The sequence below is a fragment of the Genypterus blacodes genome, unplaced genomic scaffold, assembly GCF_046128005.1.
Source record: "Genypterus blacodes isolate CSIRO-AG114 ecotype Tasmania unplaced genomic scaffold, CSIRO-AGI_Gbla_v1 ptg000085l_1, whole genome shotgun sequence".
Classification (NCBI taxonomy): domain Eukaryota; kingdom Metazoa; phylum Chordata; class Actinopteri; order Ophidiiformes; family Ophidiidae; genus Genypterus; species Genypterus blacodes.
This window is the reverse complement of record NW_027466890.1, coordinates 1090423-1113700: the sequence shown is the minus strand read 5'-3', so window position 1 is coordinate 1113700 and position 23278 is coordinate 1090423. Positions and strand designations below refer to the sequence as shown.

The 23278-nt window shown below is 43.7% G+C and overlaps 1 protein-coding gene across 12 annotated transcripts in view; it reads left to right on the top strand.

Moving 5' to 3' along the window:
- Positions 1-20190, top strand: part of fnbp1b (formin binding protein 1b) — a 46837-nt gene extending 26647 nt beyond the window's left edge. For 2 of the 12 annotated variants that reach the window (XM_076158717.1, XM_076158718.1), the window contains exons 6-17: positions 68-172; positions 4520-4648; positions 4992-5138; positions 6292-6483; positions 8102-8290; positions 12575-12589; positions 12874-12909; positions 14394-14503; positions 14594-14726; positions 15026-15147; positions 15309-15469; positions 15577-17324. In XM_076158717.1, the coding sequence (XP_076014832.1) occupies positions 68-172; positions 4520-4648; positions 4992-5138; positions 6292-6483; positions 8102-8290; positions 12575-12589; positions 12874-12909; positions 14394-14503; positions 14594-14726; positions 15026-15147; positions 15309-15469; positions 15577-15755 (1518 nt within the window). In that variant the 3' untranslated portion in view covers positions 15756-17324. Of the gene's footprint in view, positions 1-67; positions 173-4519; positions 4649-4991; positions 5139-6291; positions 6484-8101; positions 8291-12574; positions 12590-12873; positions 12910-14393; positions 14504-14593; positions 14727-15025; positions 15148-15308; positions 15470-15576; positions 17325-17351 lie in introns of those variants that run through there. The other 10 variants (XM_076158719.1, XM_076158725.1, XM_076158720.1 and 7 more) reach the window with 10 other exon arrangements.
- Positions 20191-23278: the final 3088 nt, after the last annotated feature.

Sequence of the window (23278 nt, the reverse complement as noted above, 5' to 3'; positions counted from 1 at the left end):
GTTTCCTGTTGAGGTATGCTGATGATGTCATGTCTGTGATTGTAAGGTTTCTTTTGTTTCACCTCAGTATAAAAGAAGATTTGAAAAGGAATGTAAAGAGGCGGACAGAGCGCAGCAACACTTTGAGAAGATGGACGCCGACATTAATGTGACTAAGGCTGACGTGGAAAAGGTATGTGTCACCCACTCAGGGCGCACACACACACACACACGCACAAACACACACACACACAGCTTCTCCTCTCTTGCCTGGCTTCCGCTCTCCCTCCCACCCAGCACGCTCACCATTTCCTTTACATTTTGTCCTCTCTGTGCCCCACATCCCCCGACTCCTCTTTCCACTGAGCAGGAACGATAGTGTAGATTCAGTGACCCCTGTGTTTGATGCCAGTGGACGCGGTTAAAGGCCTGTATTGTTTCAGGCCAGTGATCAGCTGCTAAACAAAGCTGATAGCAACACTGAGTCCTCATTATCACCATGCAGCAGCCACTGAACATGGTGCTGTGTTGTGTGGGCCTTGGCAAAACAGAGACCTGTGTGTCCATCGTCTGGCTTGTGTGTGTTAATGTGTGTGTTGGCCGTTGGATTTCTCGTTTTGTACTGAATTATATTAATGTCCATGGTTTCTGTGCTGGTACATCCTCATCCATTAACGTACTACATATGCTGCAATCACCGGACTCTCAGGAGTTGCAAACCAAAACCCCCCGGGCCTGTAGCGGATGTCATTTCCTGTTGTCATGTCTAATTAAGATGGTCTTCAGCATCACAGCCTTTAACCCACACTGCTCCCACGGCCGCGAGGCATCGTGGGTAATCAGCGCGTGCTCCCGCTGCGTCCTCCCGCTGCGTCCTCCAGGCTCTCAGTTGACACGGTTCAGACCTGATTATTATGCAAATATGGGACTGAAAAGGAGCCTTTCTGCTTTTCTGGACAGACAGCCAAATAGCCACAATGGGTTTAGGCGAACACTCAACTCAACTGGACAGACTGGGTGTTGCGGCCCAAGAAACTGGTCTTGAAACAAGGGTGGTGTTGTTTACCAATACAGAATTCCTATTTATTAAAGCATAAAAGACTCATATATTACACAGCGTTCTGTTCAAAGAAGCTCAACATTGCTGTGACTCATGCTCTTAGTTGTATTATTTCATTTTTTTGTTTAAAACCACGAATGGGTTTAAAAAAGTTAAACATAGCAGATGCTTATTCAGCTTTATACTCGTGTTTAAGACTATATTAGCCTTTTAACGGCAACTTTTGTTTACAGGGTTATTAGACAGGTTTTAGTGTGTGTTTATGCCAAGAGATGTCCTGTTAACACTTTGTTGACATTTCATCCAACTCTTAGATGATTGAACACACCAATAACGAGCCCATTAGTCACTTACAAGCAAACTTTGCCCTTTTTGTCAAATTAAAGGAGAATACATCCAGAAAATGTGGAGTAGCACACTACAGGCGTTCTGGTGTAATGATTGTACAAAATATAGAATCACCCTCGTGGCCGATTAATTGTGATGATGTCATCCAAAATTCAAGTCAAACTCGTGCACTTAAAGCCACATGTGACGTTCTATGCAAGAATCAGTGGCACCTATAGCGTCATATCTATGTTATATTCGTCACGCATCCACAATGTGAGCTTCCAGCGTCTGACACCGTTTGCCATCGTATGAATCACTGCAATAATATCAGCTTTTTTCATTTGTTATTACTTCTCTGTGTGGGCGAAATTATTTCCTCACCATCGCTCAATTAGGGAGAGAGAAAGATTTTTGTTTCTATCCATTTTTAAGTCAGAATTTCTGATTCTTCTGTCATATACTGTATTATGTGTTTTTCTACCAGTCTGTCTTCTATTATTATTCTGTGATTTCACAAGAGAAGACTTGAAAACATGTCTTTTTGTGTGTGTGTGCGTTTTAGTTTCCCTCCTACAATCCGTGCTCTCAGTCTCCATTTCAAATTTTCTTAAATGTATGCGTTTGTCATTTACACAATACCCACATTACACAGATAGAAGCGTATCATTTCACCAACCTCTTACTAACACACGCAATGTCTCCACGTCTTTTACGTCATCTCTGAGTATCGCATCTCCAGATGAGTTGACATGTTTCCAAATTTCAGTCTTAGTTAAAACCTTGAGGTGTAAATATGTCTGAGATGGAGGGAAAGAAAGAACGGAAACAACTGGAATGCAAAGCGTCTGTGCATGTGCTTTAATGTTGTCAGTCACAATAACACAGAAAGCTGCCAATATTTGACATAGATGGATTTTGATGCGTGAGGTCCAGGAGTTATTGGCCTGTAAAAGAGTTGCTGTTTGCCGAGCTGAGGTTTGGTGGTTTTTCTCCTAACAGCTGTTACAAACCTCAAACTGCTCCCTCTCCTCCGCAAATCCCTCCATTTTGGGTTTGTATCCACAGCCCGGCTCTCCACAAATGCCCGTTCCAGTCTTTTGAGGGGACACCTGGGCCCTCACAGACGCTCATTAACTTTAGTAGTGGAGATCAGTCAGTCTTAAAAGTGTAAGAGGAAGAGAAACTACAAGAGGTCCCCACTCTCCTCTCCAACCTCTTCTAATAGTTTATGACAGTGCTTTACAAAGCCGGTCTCAATGGTGATTGTGTTTGTTTACCTTGACACCAGCTTCCCCATTTGAGTGACGACACGCCTGTTGGTCTGGGAAGTGTATCTATGGCAGCTTCTTGTTTAGCTGGAGACCGGCTAACAATCCTTTTTGTTTTTTTGTATGTGTGTGTATATTTATGCCATGCCATGCCTTGAAGCGAAGTTCCCACAAGGTAGGTCCGGCAGAGAGCCTGTGATATCTGAGGGAACACACTGTCTCAAATATTTGTCTCAACACACACACACACACACACACACACACACACACACACACACACACACACACACACACACACACACACACACACACACACACACACTCTTGTGTGGAGTCTTGACACTAGAGTCTTGACACACAGCCTTGACCAGATCACACCTGTCCTGTCTAACCGTGTTCCGCTTCTCATACAGTCGATTGTCGTTCTGTCTGTGCGATGCAACAAAATCGTTAGATTATAGATTTTATAGATCTATTATTATAGATCGTCCGTCAGATAGTACATATATTTATAAATCCGTACGTGTAGAAAAAACAGAGATGTGAGCCACAGCAGCAAAGCTCCTCCTCGTTTCCAGGAAATGGCAACAGGATATGATGCAACTACAGGCACGTCAGCTTGTTTCGGGGTTTGTTATCAGTCAGGTTACCAAGGTGATTTGGGTGACACGTTCAAGCACACTCGCAGACCACAGCTTTGCACGCATCCACAGAAAGCACCCACAAACATGCATGCACACAAGGCTGCGCTCACCAAGCTCTGCTGCAGAACGTCACAAATATACTGCGTATATATATATATACATATATATATATATATATATATATATATTAAAACGTCTGGACTTTCACATGTGCTCCTCAGTTTGTCGTTTATTTCTCTGCATTCTACGTTCTTTTCGTAGGCTGTGACGTTCATTTTCCACTCGAGGTATTATCTGTCGTACCTCCTGTGCTGGAAATAATGCACCTCTGTATCTGGCGAGTCTCTCCGCTATGGGATGTCCTCCTTTTCTCCTATTATCTCATCAATTACTTATCCATATGTGTGTTTGGGAGAGAGAGAGAGTGTGTGAGTGAGGCCAACCAATTCAGGGCCGCAGCATAGTTTGGTGTGTGGGTGAAAACCTGTTAAAGGAACATGGTCACTGTCCTGCAGAGTACTACAGGTGCACTTTTTGGTCTCTATCGTCTGCGCTCAGTTTTAATTTAAAATCTCGGGTTTTTGTTGCGGGCGGTTAAAGAGAGGCGGCACCTGTTTTAAATGACCCAATGAAACCAGTGGTGGTGGGTTGGCAGGATTTAGTAGTAATGGAAAGAGGAACTAGATGCACGAATGCACACGCATGCACACACACACCCAGCACGCTGTCTGGCTGAGATAATCTAATTTCCATCTGCTGCTTGTGGCTCTGTAGTAGGCGGATCCTTCTGCATTTCTGACCGGCTGCCCTCCCTTTCCCTTAAACTGAATCAGCTTTAAATAATCAACGTACAGTAATCAACAGGAGAGTTACGCCGGACAGGGCAGGCAAATCGAAATCACAAATCACTGCGTTCTAGAGGAAATTCTGCGTCTGTGTCTCTTTTTATGTGTGTGTTCTGCCTTACATACATTCTAATGCCAGTGGCCATCGCTGCTGCTCGACATAGGTTTGCACCTGTGACTGTCAGTGAGCTGTGTGTTTGTGTGAGTGTACACCGTACATGCATGGGTGTGTGCGCTTGTATGTACCACTCCTGATTTTCTGCAAAGGGCTGTCTGCGTGCGCGCGCGTGTGTGTGCCGCTCATGTATCTGTGTTAATCGGCGGTGGAGTGAGGAGAGCATATGTGTGTGTGTGTGTGTGTGTGACACGTTTGCTTGTGTTTCCATCTTGCAGGCACGACAGCAAGCTCAGATGAGGCACCAGATGGCTGCTGACAGTAAAGGCGATTACTCCGCCTACCTTCAGAAGTTCAACCAGGAGCAGAATGAGCATTACTACACAGTCATCCCAAACATATTCCAGGTAAAGACATCGGCACCACACACAAGTAACTCCATTTTTGCTGCACACGTCATCAGGAAAATCACCAAGAGCACATTTATGGTATGAAAAGCTTGATGAAGATTGATTAGTCCTCCTTCAATAACATGTTTACATCATCATCTAACAGTTTTGAATTGGTAACCTGGTTAGACCGAGCAACTGCCATTTCACTCATTGTGCACAGTGGTGCTGCAGCAAGGAAGATTAGAGCGATGCTTACAAATTAACGACACATAGATTGTATATGTTCCCTTCAAATATGATGAATCCATATTAGGTTGTACCTCACAAATACACACACGCTTCTTTTTTGTTCATGTAGAAAATCCAGGACATGGAGGAGAAAAGAATCGACAGGATAGGCGTGTGCATGAAGACGTTTGCAGACGTGGACCGCAAAGTGCTGCCCATCGTAGGACAATGTCTAGACGGCATGACGAAAGCCGCCGAGTCCATCGAGCCCAAGACTGTGAGTTCACACATTTGTGTACATGTATGCACACACGCACACACACACTCCATCTCGTGAGACATATTGCGCATTTTTGTGAATGAGTCACCCACAAACCCTCAAACCCTACAGGTCATGTTTTTTATTTGCAGCCTTGTCCATGCTGGCGGTTTAGCACTTTAGTACTTCAAGAAGCCAAACAAGATGCCACCTGTTAACAGTAAACTACTTTGGGTGGGGCTTCTAATGCCTTGCACAGTCTTGCAATATAAACCATGATTTCCATTAACACATGGCAAATAAGTTCCACATGACTGCATGAGCACACATGTAGCCAGTTACAGTACATACACACATAGGTGTCGTGTCAGCATTTTCCCTAAGGACGGCCTGCTTGAAACGGATTACTCTGGTGTCGCCTAAACGTTCAATTCGTTTACTGTCTTGAGTCTAAAATGCAGTTTTTGACTTCTTGAGCAGAGTTACATAGTCACACGTTAGCAGCTTGCCGCAGAACCAAAACAAAGATGCTCTCCCTGGAGGGGTTGCACATGCGCTCTGTGTGTCTTCTTCTTGTGTGTGGTGGAACTCCAGGGAGATGAGTTAAGCTGCTGCAGTAAACAACCACATATTGCTTACTTCCCCCCCCCCCCCTCTCTCTCTCTCTCTCTCTCTCTCTCTCTCTCTCTCTCTCTCTCTAGTATACAGTCAGCAGAGGTTGACCCCTGACCCCTGACCCCTTTAACCAGGCTCTCTGCCCTAATCAGCACAGAAAGGCAGAAGCACAGTGGACCTGATAAACATTCTTCTTCCTGTCTCCCACAGGAGCCTGGCTGCGTTCTGACCTTTTTGCGCTGTAGATCCTGCCTGACGGATTTAGGTCTCTTCCTTTTCTTATGTGGCCCATAAAGCAAATCGGGATAGGCGTCCTCCCTCTCCCCCCTCAGCTCTTTGACACATTGATGAACTGTTAGCAGGAGAAACTGCTTTTAAGAACAGACCCAAGGAACCGTTAGTGTTTTGGGCCTTTTATCTCTAAAGCTGCTGATTAGCTTGGCAGACTCAACAAACAGCCGGAAGGAAGATTTTGCGTTTTGTGCTTGTTTATTTACTTATTTATCAATTGACACTGCAACATCTATCTACACCCTCTCCTCCCCCCCCCGATCAGGATTCCAAGCAGGTGGTGGAGTCCTACAAGTCGGGGTTCGAGCCGCCGGGCGATGTGGAGTTTGAGGACTACGGCCAGGCCATGAAGAGGACGATGTCCAACACCAGCCTGTCCAACTCCAGGGAGCTGAAGGAGAAGCCGGGCGGCAAGAGCAAGGGCAAACTATGGCCTTTCATTAAGAACAAGAACAAGGTAACACATAAAACACACGGCCTAACACACACACGTCGCACATCCTCTCCAGGAGCACAGTGACGCCTCGCTGGCTTTAAGTGCAGGAATTCATCATTTCATTTTCAGCTGGAAGCATTTGGAGGTCAACTTGCACTGGGACGACTTTATTTGCAGTGTGTTTTAAAGTTTGTTCTGTGTCTTATCTGTTACATGTAGTTGTATTTTGTGTGTTTTGTAGACTTTTCTTAAGATGGATACATATGTTGCTAGTTGAACTGTTAGCGTTGCCATTTGTTGTTGTTATTATTTGCCACCCATCTCCTCCCCCCCTCGTGGTCACTCACTGGCAGTCACCCTCAGCAACGTGGAGCCTCCCTGTCTGTACAGTAACACACTAATGCATTTCTACCTTCATGCCTCTGGACCTCACTTTTTGACTGTGAAGTGATTAACTCGCTTACGGGGGCCTGAAGTAACAAGAGTCTCGCACTAGTTTCCATTGACCGACACGCTGGTTGGTGATCAGCCTGGAATGGCCTCCTTCAGTCTTCTCTTCTTCTTCTTCTTCTCTGGCTGTGACATGGGCTGGTTTTGGGAGGGTGGCACTGTTGGTACTGAATTTAACGAGAGACCGAATGAGTGTGTGTGCAGAAAGTCCTGAAAATGTGTGAGATGATAGAGGAGAAGCTCTTGCTCGCTGTACTTAGAGAGAATATTGTTTTTGTTTACCACACTTGATGTATTTAGGATTAATTACCCTTTGCAAGTACTGAAGAACAGAGTCTACAGTACAGTGAGGTCAGACACACAGACGCCTGCATAAAATAAATCATTTCCCATGATTTGATTGTTTGTCAAGTGCAAATCCTCAGAACTGCAAGCTGATGCGTTCCACCGCCTCTTGTTGCTCGGGAAGTAAAAGGTTTCTCAATCACTGGCTCCTGCATGCGCTATCCTGTGGTATCTCAGATCAGATTCATCACCACTTCATTCTCTTGACACTCAGACTTGCCGGTTTTTATGAGCATTCTAAGAACGGCGATGAGCTATAACCTTCTGTGACGATGACCTCACATTCTGCTGATCTTATCCTTGGGGATCCGGTCGGATTTCTGGCTCTTGCTGGCATGTGGCGAGGTCGAAACAAAAAGGGAAAAAAAAGCTGCTTTAAAATGGACGACTGCATGCGCTTTGAGTGAACCTGGGCTCTTTGCTGTGTCGCAGCCGCTTGCTTTAACACGTTTTAAGCTTCCCACTCACGCTGTTCTCTTCTTCTGACAGTTGTTTTTTTGTTTTTGACGTTTTATGTGTTGGTGACAGTTTTCCACAACATAACAACTGAAACATTAGGTTCCACGCTCCTCCGGTTGTCTTTTTATGTTTTCTTTTGTTTTTCTGTTATATGTTTATTCCTTTAATATCTGTAGGAGGCTTATTTATTTCGTTTTGTGTTCCCTCCTTCCTGCCTTCTTTCGTTGGATTCTCGCCCCTTCTACTTTTTCTTTTCCTTCTTCTTCCATGTTTTTCCTCCTCTCTCTCTCTCTCTCTCTCTCTCTCTCTTTCTCTCTCTCTCTCTCTCTCGCTCTCTCTCTCTCTCTCTCTCTCTCTCCGTCACGGCTCCCTCTCTTACTGGTAGCTTATGTCCCTGTTAACGTCCCCCCACCAGCCCCCACCTGCCCCCCCAGCCTCATCCCCACCCTCACCCTCTGCTGTTCCCAACGACCCCCAGTCTCCCAAGCAGCACAAGGAGCCCCTCTCCCACCGCCTCAACGACTTCATGGCCTCCAAACCCAAAATGCACTGCCTCCGGAGCCTGAGGCGAGGGGTAAGTGTGTGTTTGTGTCCAGCAGCTCTGTGCATGCGTGTGGCTGCGCGCGGGTGTGTGTGTGCTTGTGTGCACCTGTATCTCTGAGCTCTGTATGGTCGCACTGTATGGGTGAGGTACCACTAAAACTATATTGCCCACACTGTCTCGTCCTAAATGCATCAATGCCCAATTACAGCATCTTCTTTCATAATTTGCTATCCAGAACCATAATTAATTTGAAAGCCAATATTTGAAAGTAAAAACATACACATTTTCTCAAGCCTCCCTCAAATTTGGTTTTGTGGCAAAGACATATATGTTGTGGTGCAGAATTATAAACTAATCGTACAGATGACAATAACAGTGAATACAATATAAGCAGCTGTTGAACAGTAAACTAAACGATATTAAACATGATATTACTGCCACATTTCTGAGCTGATTTACTGTATTTCAACTACAAATAAAAATATATCTGAAATACAATAGAATTAATGATATTTTTAATTTTTTTCACATGTACCATAATGTATGCAGGTCATAATAGAGAATCTTCAAATATTGACCTCGCTGACATTATCAGTCTGGCAGTGAACTCCAGCATATTGAATGGAGTGATAGCGCGTCGGTCAGCAGGCTCCTCCCCTTTACTCACACAGTGCTCGGCCTTTTTGCTTCTCTAGCATGTGTCTGTCGCTTTGAATCCTTGTTACCTGTCTAACTCACCAACATCTCCATCTCGTCCCCTCATTCTCTGAGATTAACTTCTGTCCCTCTCACCCCTCCGGCGCCCCTTTTTAAAGGAAATTAGCCAGATGCCTGAGCAGTCCTGGCAGTAGCATGCAGACTGCTGTTGCTCCCGATGCTTTTACATGCTGGAGGCAGATAGCTTTTTTTTTTTGTGTGTTTTTGTGTTTTTGCATGTAATGAAAAGAAAGTAAAAAGGTGTTCATAAAACTTTCTCGGTGTGGCGGCAGCTTGATTTGGCCGTTTGAGTCACTCTGAGTTGAGTGAGTCGGCCAGTAGAGTAATTTTAGACAGCTTCCCGGAGGGTGGCTTAGCTCTGCCACTTTAACAGCACCACCTGGGGGTCCTGGTGGATGCTATCACTAGTTCCTGCTCCGTCCACTCTGTGTTGTCATGGAATTGTAAAGCTGGGTCATGCCACTCATGTGTCATGTGCCTTCCCATAATGCAGCTCTCCCGCCCTGACCCCAGGAACGGGTGGTAACTCACGTGTTCCTTCCGGTCTCCAACAAATATAGTTTTGTTTATGCTCGTTTTTTGAAAGGGCAGCTTTTTTTTCAATTTTTCTGTGGATGGTCACAAGCACAATCTCTGCTAAAGCAAAGGAACAATACAGTGCAGCGACACAGTTTGCAAGCATATCGCAGAGGAAATGATTGAAGGTCGGCAGAAAGAGGAAGTGTGTTTTTTCTTTCTCAAACAGGACAGCTCGAACAGGAAGTGCGTTTTCTGCTAAAAGCGGAAGTGCTGAAACAGCCCCCAAGCAGAGAGATAAAAAAAAACGATGCAGAGCTGAACCAGATGCATTGTTTTTGAGAAAACACAGATTACAAGATTTCTTGTTTTGACCTTAGTATAACATTTCATGACAAAGAGTCAAACTTTCAAAGCTTGAATGGAGGTTTGGAGATCAAGATACAGTTGATTCAGAATCCTTTCTATGGAGTTGTACTCTTTTTCCAATCTCATGCCCTGCAGATTAATTTGTGCTACTTTTCAATTCCCATGACAGAGTGATAAATTTGTACCCGTTTTCATTCTTTGTGACAGCAACTTGTCTGTTTTTCATTTATATACATGCTTTCGCTTTTACATTGCAATCGTATTCTGTGTAGTTTTGCTTTATTTTTGTTGTAATTCTCCATATATATAGTGTAGGACAATAGAAGTGAACAGAATTTGCATGGTTAAAGTGTAAAAGTCCTTTAGGGACAGCAGGCCCATTGCCTCACAAGCACTGACAGTATGAGCTAAGACCTCAGAACAGCTGCTGGTTCGATTCCAGGCCTCGTCCTTGGGCCTCTTACAAACGGGCCTGCATGCATCATGTGGACCCAATGTAATTACCAACACTTTCTCAGTATAATAGAGAACACTGTGTCATATTTGAGATCAGTACAAGTGTGGAGGCTGGGAGTGACAGTGGAGAGGTGTCTGACTCTGCAGGAGACGCTGTGTGTAGTGCATATTAGCCGTCTGATCCATCCACAGTCAATTTATATGTGTGTTTTGTGAGCTTAAGTGTCTGTTGGTAGTCAAATGAGACAAAAGTACCACAGTACTGTAGAGTGTAAGAGCTTAAAAATAGCCCTGTGCTATTTTCTCATTAGAATTAATTGAGTGTTCTGAGCTGTGTTCTCTCTGGCAATCACAGCAGCAATCCCCGCGCTCGCTCATTTATCACAAAGAGCTCATGAAGAGGACTCTGGGCCGACCCACATATGCTTTCGAGGCCAGGCAATATGTTGTAAGTGTGTGAAATGGGAGTCAGAGTGTGTGTGTGTGAGACTGTGCAGGTGCATGAGAGAAGATCTGAATGAACACACAGTGAGAGAAAGAGAGAGAGAGAGAGAGAGTGTGTGTGTGTGTGTGTGTGTGTGTGTGTGTGTGTGTGTGTGTGTGTGTGTGTGTGTGTGTGTGTCTGATTAAAGCCATACCCAACACAGACAGTAGTCTCGTCAGTTATAATGATGTCATCGACAAAAAACTATTTGTCATATGACACATTCAGCCTCTGTGGGATGATTGTACCCCACAATTTTATGAGATGTTTCCCAGCGTTTCTTCATAAAGGAGGCTAGTGTCTGTGCCTGGCTCCGTATCGATCACATGGCTGCGACGCGTGTCGAGACGAGTCAAGTGATCAGAGAGGAAGATGAATCACATCACACATCCCCATAAATCAGCTTGAGGTTTCTCGACCCCCCGCCCCCTCTGCTGAGCATCCATTAGGGGTCAATTCACAAAGTGTCACAAGCACCCTAGGATGTGGAGGTGCTACTCATCCTCAGCACTCACCACTCCTCGCTGGCTGCATCTCACTGTCAGGTGGATGTAGCATTGAGCGAGGTGTTTGGTAACACTTTGGGGTTTGGGGTTTAGCTCATAATACCCAGAATTCACCCCTCTCAGGGCTTTATGTGTGCTGGTGTGCCATACTGCAGCAGCGTTATTTCGCCTATGTGTAAGGACCATAATATACCTGTATATCTATGTTTGTCTAAGTGCTTGGAAATGAGAATTTTCCTGAATTTAGCCTTAAATGTAGTCGAGGCTTGGCTCATAGTAATAAATGTTATGACTGAGGACCCATTAGAAACAAGGCTCAAACTGCATCAATCTTATAAACTTTGGAAAGAGGTCATTCACACAGATGAGGGGGGGTGGGGGGGGTTCCTAAGTCGACCGTCCTAGCGAGGACCACAGCAAGGCCATTCCAGGTGGATGACTTGATCGGTGGACTAAAGTGAGTGGGGCTCGAGCCTCTAACAGGATTACAAGTCATCCGCTCCAGCTCCACCAGCCAATGATCGCTAAGCTCCTCAACACGGCCTTTGTATTCAAAACATTACCACATCCTCACCGAGCTCAAAACCAATATTTTCTTTCTTTTGGACTTTCTCTTTGTTCCCGTGATCATGTATTGTTTTTCAACCGTGTTATTTCAGGCGTGGTCTCTTTATAGACTGTTTTTTCTCCCATGGGAAACATTGTTAAAGTGGGTCTCTGTGTACATTCCAGTTATCTGCCTCCATGTCAGTGTGTGGAACCCGCTAATGTGACGCGTGCTTTTGACGCCCCCTGCTGTCCGTTTTTCCCTGCCTCGTACCACATGCAGCAGAGAGGGATGAAGAAGTCAAAGGCTCCCGACATCTCTACTTCTTCCTCTACGTTTATCTCAACTGTCTTCCCTTGTCTTTCCATCCTTTCACCTCACGCTTGTGCAGCAGAATAGGAATTTTGCCAACCTTGACATTCCTCACGTTCCATTAATCCATATATCAAGAATTGTTAGACTTCACCATTTTAGAAAAGAGCAGGGGTGGTGTTACAGCTGTAGTGATGAACCTTATATATACCTAATAAATCCTTTTTGTGGTTTTGTGTACCCTCTTTTCATTTAATGGTGAAGTTTGGCAAGGTGGAGAGTTGTTTTCTGTAAAAGTGTTAACTGTTTGTATGTGAAAGGAACAAGTGCTATATTCTTCTGATGTCGATTTTTGTCTCTTTCTCTCGCTCCTCGCCATTTCTCTCTTCCTCCTCTACTCCATGAAGCTTTCTCTCAAGCTGGTAAGCATGACCGGATAACTGCACCATGGTAGCGGCATGAGCCATAGTCACGCATGTCACGTCCTCCCAGTAACACATTGTTAACCACGTTTTCTACACGCCGTGTACCGTACCTTTTTTTTTTTTTTTTTCCTTTTTTTCTCTTATAATTCATTTAATTTGAATTTTTTTGCTGTGACACAACGATGGACTACAGTCTCATTTGTGTGTTGTTTTGTTGTTATTTTTTGTGTTTATGTGGTTGTGTTTCTGTCGCCTCTCCCCCCACTGTGTCTGTGGTGCAGATCACACTCAATTCCCACATCCGGAATCTCATTGAGGTGATCAGATTTACTCTATGTTATGCCTGTCTGTCCCCTTAGTCCGTCTTGTAGTAACCATTTGTTTTGACGAGTTGTTTTTGTCCTTGTAGTTATCAGACTAGAGGTTATATACTAAACATTCCGATCCTTTGTAACAGTTACTCACACATTCTGTCCCTGCATGCTGGTTTAGATACAGTAGATGGGTGTTTAGCCCGTCTGACAGATGTTACAGTGAAATTGACATGTTGTAGCTACTTTAAAAAGTTGTTCTGTAGGATAAGAAGTAGAAAATTAACACAAAAAGTACTTACAAAGTATCATTGAGACATTCAAAATCAGTGTGATTTTTCATGATTTCTACATAAACTACAGTATGTCTGATTTTAAATAGAACTAGAAGGGCACAGATAAGAGCTCATACCTCCACCAAGGTAGAGCAAGCCTGTGTCGGATTCGAATAATATATAGAAATGGCTATAGTAATAATGAGGCTTAATTATAAAGTTGATAGTCCATCATGAGATATTCTAACAATCAAGTTGACAACACAACGTCCTTGGTGGAGGTATCATTGGAATGTTATGCTGACCTTATCAAGCTTCAAAAAAACAAATCAGCTACTGTTAGTTTACTTTCTGTGTTATAGCTTTAAATCACCTGAATGTCAATCTTTGGTTGGACCCAGATCAGGCTGTTTGAATGGTTTTCTGGGTCTCACACACGCACATACGGATGATGTCACTGAGTGGTGGGAAGCATGAGTCTGCATGGTGACTGACAGATCTGTGTTATGTTGCATGGCCGGTAAGTGTTGGTGTTGTATGCTGATGCAGAGAGACGGGTGAGGTTACCATGGAAACAAACGTTTTGCATGAATCCCGACAATGTCCACTACTTCTGATGATTTCAGATTGAATAATTGTTAGTAGATTCGTAGGACTGGCAGTAGTGAACAGCAGTGATTTCTCTATGGTATCTGCTATTGTAAACCACAATCCACTTATACACTTTGTTCACAGGCCCTTGAGCAATATGACTCATCGTTTCAGAGTAACAGACAGAAATGTTCTCATCAGGAAATATGATTCCCGGCCGGTCCAAACCAAACTCACTCACGCCGGCCTCCTTTTAAGAACACACAGCCCCGTCAAGACACACTTTCTCCTCCATTAGTGAGCTCATCCGGACACGCTATATTACCAATAACAGGATGTAGGCAAAACTCAATTATATTCCTCACATACATTTGGCACGAGATGCAAGATGAACACACACCTACAGCTCAGCGAGTGTGTTATAGAAAGAGTGGCTGCAGTGTCTCTGTCGGGTAAATTATGCGGTTAGAGTTCCACTTTTGAGTTCTCCGATCATCCCTGAGCCAAGACGAAAACAACATCAAATCAGAAACCTGCAGTTTGTTATCTTAAAATGTATATCTTTCTCTTTCCTTTTTCTGCAACTTTCTGCATCTCTCCTCTCCCTTCCTCTCCTCTCTGCAGGGTTCCGGACCAGAAGACTTCAGCCACCTTCCGCCGGAGCAGAGGAGGAAGAAGCTGCAGGGCAAGATAGATGACCTGAACAAAGACATTCAAAAGGAGATGGACCAGAGGTACAGTATCTCCTGTGTTTCCATCAGTTCATCTAATGGACAAAAAGCAGCAACAACAACACTGACATTGGTATTTTGCTACTTTTCCAGAGATGCTCTAGCGAAGATGAAAGACGTGTACGTGAAGAACCCTCAGATGGGCGACCCGGCCAGCGTCGACCCCCGACTAGCAGAGATAGAACAGAACATCGAGAAGCTGCAGTTCGAAGTGCAGAAGTTCGAAGTTAGTGCATCGCTCCGTGTGCCGTCTTTGCTCTCTCTTTCTCTCTCTCCCCTTTTGAGCGTTAGTGTTGGCAGAGCAACTCTTGTTTGTTTTATCCCAGACAGTAAATAATGAGATGTTCCGACGCACGGCTCCGGCTGGGGGACTTCCAAGGAAGCCTGACACTCCTCCATATTAGGAGAAAGATGTACTGCAGCTATGTGCTCATGGAGAGAGCCTATAAAGAGATGTTTCCTCCTGAGAGCGCTCTCGCCAAATCGCCAGAGAAATTACGTAATTGGTGTGTGTGTGTGTTTCAGGGCTGGTTAGCAGAGGTGGAGGAAAGGATGCCCTCCAAGAGTGACACACACCGGAGAAGTGGACTCTTTGAGACCCAGAACAACACGGTAGTGAGCAACAACTGTGCACAGGACAGAGAGAGGTATGGTATACTCTGGCAAACACACACACAACCTCGCTCCTTATATATACACACATATATATATATATAAAAAATAATATAGGAGACGATCCGATGGGGGGGAAAACAAACAAGCCCATTTTCACGATATATTTACTGTGTGTGTGTTGGCCCTTGAGCAGCCCGGACGGCAGCTACACAGAGGAGCAGAACTCAGAGACTCAGGTCAAAGCCACTGTCAACCCTCCACCCACGTCCTCCACGCCGGAGTTCGACGACGAGTTCGACGACGAGGAGACGCTGCCCACCATTGGCACCTGCAAAGCCCTGTACCCCTTTGAAGGTAGCAAAGGACAAACAAATCCTAAATAATCTGTTTTGATGGACTAAGACCCTGAGGACAGACACAGAGTCAAGAACTTTCATTATGTACTGTCCTCCCTTTCTCAGGTCACAATGAGGGGACCATTGCAGTCATGGAGGGGGAGCTGTTGTACGTCATAGAGGAAGACAAAGGAGACGGCTGGACGCGAGTACGCAGGAACGAGGACGAGGAGGGATACGTCCCGACGTCCTACGTCGAGGTCTTTTTGGAAACAAATGCCAAAGGTGCTATGACGTACATTTAGCTCAGCCAATGTGTGTTTTTTGTCGTTGTTGCTTCAACTTCAAATTTCCGTTCACCTGCCAAAAAGAGTGTCTGGAAAGTTTTTGAAGATTTTGTAAGATTGTCACCGGTCACTCAGACGAAAGAATGTTGCGCGACTCGCTGTCCAATCAGTCAGCAATTTGTCCGCTGTGCCTCATCAAGGATAAAGAGAACAGAGTGCGAGCTGAGCCAGACAGATGTCGCCCGTAAGAAATGTGTGTGAAATGAGCACAAAAAGTTGCAGTTTCTCATCTTTTCCTCCCAGGAGTGCGACCTAGTGGTCGGAGAGAGAGAGTGACTATTTCCTGTTTTATTTTGTATTTAGACCTCATAAAACCTTATTCCACTTAAACGGTAACTTATCGACATGTATCTAGTTGACAGTGTGTGTGTTATTCTGAACCACCGCCTCTGTCAGGATGATAATGAAGCACTAAAACTCAGCGTGAGTGAATGTGACAATGAGCTTCAATCAGACTCCACCTTTATGTGGTTTTGGACCCCTGCTGTATCTAATTGCAAAAGCATGTGAGACATGTGCAATCACGCAAATGAATAAAATGTCATTTAAATCTGCTGTAAGATATGAATATAGATGAAGAACTATTTTTATAGGCCAAAATAAAAACAATCATTTAACCTTCTCCCTTCCCTCTCAAGTTGCATGCTGTAGGTTAATGGTAGTGCTGTAATTATTCTGTCCCCTTCGAGTAAGAATTTATCCTCGAGTATTGTAGAGAGCAGATGTAGAGAGTATTAAACCATTTTAAAATGCCTTTTCTTCCTTTTTAATACATATTTTGGTCCACATCTGGTCCACTTTTTTTCCAGGCCAGTGGTTAAAGGAATACAGGACTGAGAATTAGCAGCACTAAGCTTTATGGTGAGAAGTTGTATCATGGCATCAAAGCTTTGTATGGGGTGTGTGTGTGTGTGTACAGTGTATTTTATGCATGGCCTCTGTGTCGTGTCCATATCAGCCTTAAGGTCGCCATTCATTCACTCAAAGCATCGTCTCTCTGGCCGACTTGTGGTTCTACCATCGGCGCCCCTAAAATGCTCATTTCTCGCCTCCTGTGATCTGTACGAGAGTGCGGCTCGAGTGTGATGCATGTTGGGTCGTCTGTGAGCGATGTGGCCCCGTGTCATGTCATGGTGGTCGGCATGTTGTGACCTGAACTTTGTCTGAATACGGAATAATCGGAGAGGTTCTTAGTTTGAGCATAAATAGATATGTGATTTGAAAGTGGTTTTTTTTATAAATAGTGACCTCAGTATTAAAAGGTTTTATCTGGCATTTTGGTCAAAAATATAGCACATAAACTATGTAAGTGTTGTGAAGATATTTTTGTTAATTAAGGTTAAATATTTCAATAAGTCAGTCTAAGTAAGAGCTCTAGGGCAGATAAAACCTTGTAATGTCACCAAATATAATAACCTTTCTCTCTCTCTATCTCTTTTTGTCTATATAATATTTTGGGTCGCTGTCCCTGACCCGATTTCTTCTTTGAAACAATTCACACCGTTTTCTTTTTTGTAATTTGTTTTGTTTCTATTCCCTGTCTTATATTCGCAGATTCCTAAAAGTGAGAGAGGCTGGCAGAGGATTGGCAGGGCAAGCAGCCTGGGAGAAGCCAACCACGCGCTCGTCACACACACACACACACACACACACACACCCACGCTTCGCAGAGTCAGAGAGAGAAAGTGAAAGATGACCCGTCCCGTCCCGTCCCGTCCCCCCCGGTGTAATGACAGAGATGGCTGATTATAACGTAGCATCTCCATTTTATCCCTAAATTGTTTGGGACGGTGGTGTGTGTGTATGGGGGGGCAGGTTAGTGTCATGCACCCCCCCCCCCCGCAGAACTCTGGGGTGTGAAGCAAAACCGTCTCAATTTCCGACCTTTAAGCCACACACGCCTGCGAAACGCTTCCGCAGCGTCCAATCTGCTTGTGCTTCGCTTCTCAGTGTCACTAACTCTGCTCGTGAACATGGCTGTTGGCTTCCTCGCTCTGAACGCCTCCCCCCTCCTTCTCCTCTTCCTCTCCTAACCTCCGCCCCTGTTACGCTCACACACACACACACACACACACACACACTGACATACATGGCAGGGTGTGTGGTCAGAGACAGGACAGAGTCCAGCCACGGAATCCCAAGTGTGGAAGCCGCTCGTCCGTCACCTTCATCCTCACTCATTGACTCTTTGAGAGAATCATCCCTCGTTCCTGGGAAGCCATCTTTATCTTTTCTTCTTCTTCTTCTTCTTCTACTTCTACTACTATGAGTCAGATAAATGTTGGGGGAAGGAGATACAGAAGGTGTCGTATCATCTTAACCGTGCGTTTTGTTTGAGGTGAATGTGTGTATGTGCGTGCGTGTGTCTAAGGATCTTCTGTGAAGGTGTGTAAAGAACTGTGTCCAGTCCCATAATCCCCATGATTACGCCACATTGGTGCAGGTTATCCAGGACCAGCTGGAGAGAAAGGGGGAAGTGGCAGGGTGGCAGGCAGGCAGGCGGGTGGGTGTGTGTGTGGGTGTGTGGATGTGTGGGTGGTTGGGGGTCCACTTGATTAACCATCACTCTCATCCAACAATGCCCGTCTTATCGCCGGTGTGTGTTCCTCTCTCTGACCACATACCACCCCACCACGCCCTTACCCCCACCCCCTCACCTCTGCAGCCCTCCCCTCACCCTCCCTCTCTCCCTCTACTTCGGCCGCTTCCATGGCTTGTGGGTCAGGCGTCAGCCTCTCTCGGCGGCGGCGTGCTGCATGCTTGCCCTCCCTCTCCTCCTCGCCCCTCTGTTGGCGGGACGGTGGGGGCGGGGTCAGCACACCCCCCACCTCCACCTTTGCCTCTCTGTTCAGTTTACCCTCATTGCCTGGTCGTACGGTTTGAATTAACCCGTATGCCACTATTTGGGTTCTGTGCCTGTGGTTCTTCTAATTTTTTAAAAATGTTTTCTGTTGTTGGTTCATCACTGACTGACTCACTGACGTTGCTTTGTGTCAGCACGGCCCCCAGCTGACCCCCCCCCCCCCCCAAGCGTAAACTCAATACTGGACAATAAGGACTGAAAATGTTGTTTGACTGAATGCTTTTAGGCATAGGTAGGTCATGGATGTGCCACGGTGATACTGTAAGTATGCAGTACGTATGTGATAACGAGAGTCTAAAGCAAGTAGTTGGAGCAGAGTTTACCCCAAAATAGAACCTATGAAGATATGATTTATGTTCAGTGTTTTCAGATTGGCCCACTTACTTTCTACTGTATATGAAAATATACTGTGAGCGATTCACTCTCTGAAGTCTGACTGAAATGTGTTGACAATGCAGAATCATCTATTTTTGGTTGAACTGGGTTTCTATCGCATCACTGTTTGGAGAGAATGATGCGGATGTTACCTGTGGTATCGTCATAAGGGTTTACATGTGATTTTATTTCCAAACTTTGCGGGGCCAGTTTTTCATAACTAAAAAATTGTCAGATTAAAGAAATGTCATCCACTGATTCCCCTTTCAAAGGCACATATTGATTTTTAACATTTCTCTGTTATATTTGATGTCAATATCATAGAATCCGCTTTTTATTGTTTGTTTTTTTCAAACTGGAAATCTGATCTGTTGTAACTGCTTATTCCATGTCACTGGGACAAAAATCCCATTAACTGCAAATGACTAACTTTGTTTTGTGTTTTGGATGAAGCCATTGTTGATTTGTCATCTGGGGCAACTTCAAATATTCTAAACACATTCTTAGTGGAGCAGTGATGGATGTATTCGTGTCAACCATGAATAAAAAACACGATAATTGAACTCGATGACTTGATTGAAAGAATAATCAAATCTCTGCTGTGCGACAGAATCAAGCTTGAATCACCACGTTTGCTTTTTACATTATTTGATAGGTGAAGTAATCAAAACCAGACACTTTTATTTGTGAAATAGTTCATTACTAATAAATAACAAATCTGACCTTTTCATAGTTGCTGACACACATACCTTTATGCAAGGCACAGATCACCCCTAGGGGGCAGCAGCAGCTTTACAGTTGCCATCTGCCTGCCAGTGGTTCTGCACTGCGGCCCCCAACAAACCTTTAGGCGATGCCCCAGTGTAGGCTGCTTGTACAGAGGAAATGGATTGTTGGAATTAGAGAGAATATATATGATATATAAATAAAAAATTTAAAAAGGAAAACATCTATTTTAACTATTGAAAGTATTACCATTACTTTACTGCTTTGCAAAGTAAGACTTCTTTTCTTTTTTTTTCTGTCCGGTTTACCAAATGGTGTGTTTTGCACTTTTTCGTTTGTGTTCCATTTGGTAGCCCATGCTTGTGTTTTCGAGCACTGAATACTTTGTATTGTGTTTACTGTGCCAATTAAATATGCCTGGAAAGTGAATATCTGTGTTTTAGGTTTTTTTTTGAGAATTTAGGCAGCCTGAATTTATCAGCTCAATTTATATCAATATTTATTTTTTAAATTCAAGTAAAAGCAACCAGACCTGATTTAGATGTATTTGAATGAGCTGTGACAAAAAAGTAGTATTTGGAATTACCTCGATATCTGCAATAATTTCAGATATAAAACCAGGAACATCATTAAGAACTCCTCCCACCCCAACAACAAACTTTTCACCCTCCTCCCATCTGGCAGGCGTTACAGAAGCCTCCGTTCCCATACCAGCAGGCTCAGGAAGAGTTCTTCCATGAGCCTGTGACCCTGTTGAACTCTAATCCATCCCCTCACTAGCATCATTTGTCATTGCATCAATCCATTTCACTTCAAACTGATCTACTGTTATGCACATAAAATCCTTTGCACTATTTTACATACTACATATTAAATTATCTGTATATCTTGTATATAGTAGTTTCTGTATATAAGATAGTACATGTTTGCACTTCTGGTTGGATGCTAACTGCATTTCATTGGCTTGTACCTGTACTCTGTTTAATGACAATAAAGTTGAATCTAATCTAATCTAGTATAATGATTACATGCATGGACAAATTGAATGTCAATGACAAAATTAATGTAATAATAATGCACAAAGACAATGAAAGATGATATGAAAATGATATAACATGTGTATATAGAGTTGTGTTCAAAATAGATCATAATAGTAATACAGCTGATTTAATTTGTCGTTTTCTCCCAGTTTTCAAGGACGAAAAAAGCACATTTTGGAGGATGTTCTTTGCTTTGGCCAGCAGAGGACACTCATGTTCTATCAAGCAGTGCAATTCGGCTCATTCGGCTTTAACCGTTTCTTTTTTATGCAATTATTGTCATAGATACAAACTTCACCACACGAAGGTTGTAAATAAATCCCATTCGGAATTTAATTATTTTAAGGGATTAAAAGGGGTTAATTGACTCTTTTTAATCCAATTTGATATTTGAATCCCCGTTTAAGAGTAGAAAACGATCCTCTCGTATCCACTTTGTTATAATCCTTTGATTTTTTACAAAGCGCTCTGCTGATGTTAAGGTGTATTCCTCTACAGCAGTCTCATATATTGATCTGGCCCACAGACACATGGCTTGGACTGCAGCCTGATTCAGGTCCACTGAGCTGCAGCTGTGATCATTCCCTGTTGCCCTGCAGAAATATGCAGCCACATGCTGTGTGCCAGATGCAGCACTCACCTCCTCCAACACACTTTCAAAACACTAATTGGCCTTTGCACCCTGGAACCAAATAAAAGAAAATAAACAACAGCAATAGGATCTTCTGGTGAATTTCCACTTCAAACATGATGTCACTCTGTTGCTCTCTTAATTTGGCAGTAGCCTGCAAATCACTTCAGATTACTTTAGTTGTATTCAAGTTAGATTGGAATAGGATTTTTTTCATCTATTTGCACTGCATTGTTACTGAATATAGATGCCAAGATTTGCCATAGCTATCCTTTAAGACATGGCAAGAGACCATAACAAGCATGTTCACACGTTCCAAACTGTTTGTTAGACACTTTCTAACAAACAGTGACAGGCAGAGTGGCAGTTAAGGTGGGAGAATTACAAAATGGTTACAGACGGAAGCACAGATTCAGTGTTGGCATATTGGCTTACTAATAATTCAGTTTTTAAAGGGGGCTGCCGCCTATTTTCCCCATTAAAATCAGTTTATTGCTCACAAGGAGCACTACTCAAAATGTCTGAGGGAAAAAACATTGTTAATGACCTTTTTGTGGCTGTAGAGGGCGCTGTGGAAAGTCTGGGATACTGTGCTAAAGACAAGTTTGGAAACTCAACCCTCGTACAGGTTTGTACGAGTTTAGTTTGCCAAATGTTTTTAGAGTGGCATGCACTCCCAAACGTCTACAGCATCTGCAGTATCTTCAGTGGGACGAAATAATGGTGCACACTGCCCTCTACAGCTATGAAAACCGTTATATAGATATTTTTGTGTGATGAATAATGTTCTTAAATTGAACTGACTGATGACTGGGGTGTCTGCTTTGATAGTCACTTTGTTTTGTATGAAGTTCATCAGGTATTTGCACCACAATCCGCCTTTCAGGATGCTCAAATCTTTCTTTAGATCCAAATAAGTCCCATCTTTCATGCACTGATCAATCATTTTCACATCTTTTAAAGACATTTCAATTCAAAATTCACATTTCTTACTTGAGGCAATGACAAATTAAACCAACAAAGACAAAAATGACTTTGTATTAAAGAGCTTCAATATAACCAGTGGTGACTATTGTGCTTTTGGTTATGCTGCAGAATGATAGACTACAAAGCTGTGAGGCCATTTTTGGCCAACGGCTGATATGTCGAGGCAGAGCCTTGTTCTCCTGAATGAAACTCACGTCTCTGGCCAGCTCACAGGTTTTATTTGAAGTCATATCCTGAGGGAACAGCATTGATGATTCAGATCCAAGATGATATGATCAGACAGGAAGAAAAGTTTGAGCTCTGTTGCCTTGCATTTCAACTGTGGATGAGAAGTATACTGATGTCCAGCCAAGACAAGACCTCAGTGTGAGCATCCCTTACCCCCTGTAGCCCAAAGTGTCCCTGCAATCTAGCTTTTTGTTCAATTTGGCACTCATTTGACAGCCTCCAAGACCAATCCTATACTCAACAGGGCCACTTATAAAGACATAACCACAAAAAAAGTCCTCTATAGTGTTGGAATGCTGGTTTTGAGGCTTACATGTGTGAGGACGACAGAATATGAACAAAACTTCTCCTTATGAAAGCAACTAATACATTATAATCACCATTGGTTTGCATTAGATTGTAGGTGTACCCAGTAATAACAGGTCTCCCTTTCCATCATCAGATTGCTCCCTCAGTTTAAGAGAATCCCTTTCGTATAACTGTAATTGCATTATTAAAGCCCCAACATAAATGATTCATCTTGGAGACAAAACCACCTGAAATAAACACAGTCTGCTGCTGATTTTTAGGATATCAACAAAACTTGGACAATAAAATTCACCTCAGTGCTTAAAGTGTGTAAAAGATTCTT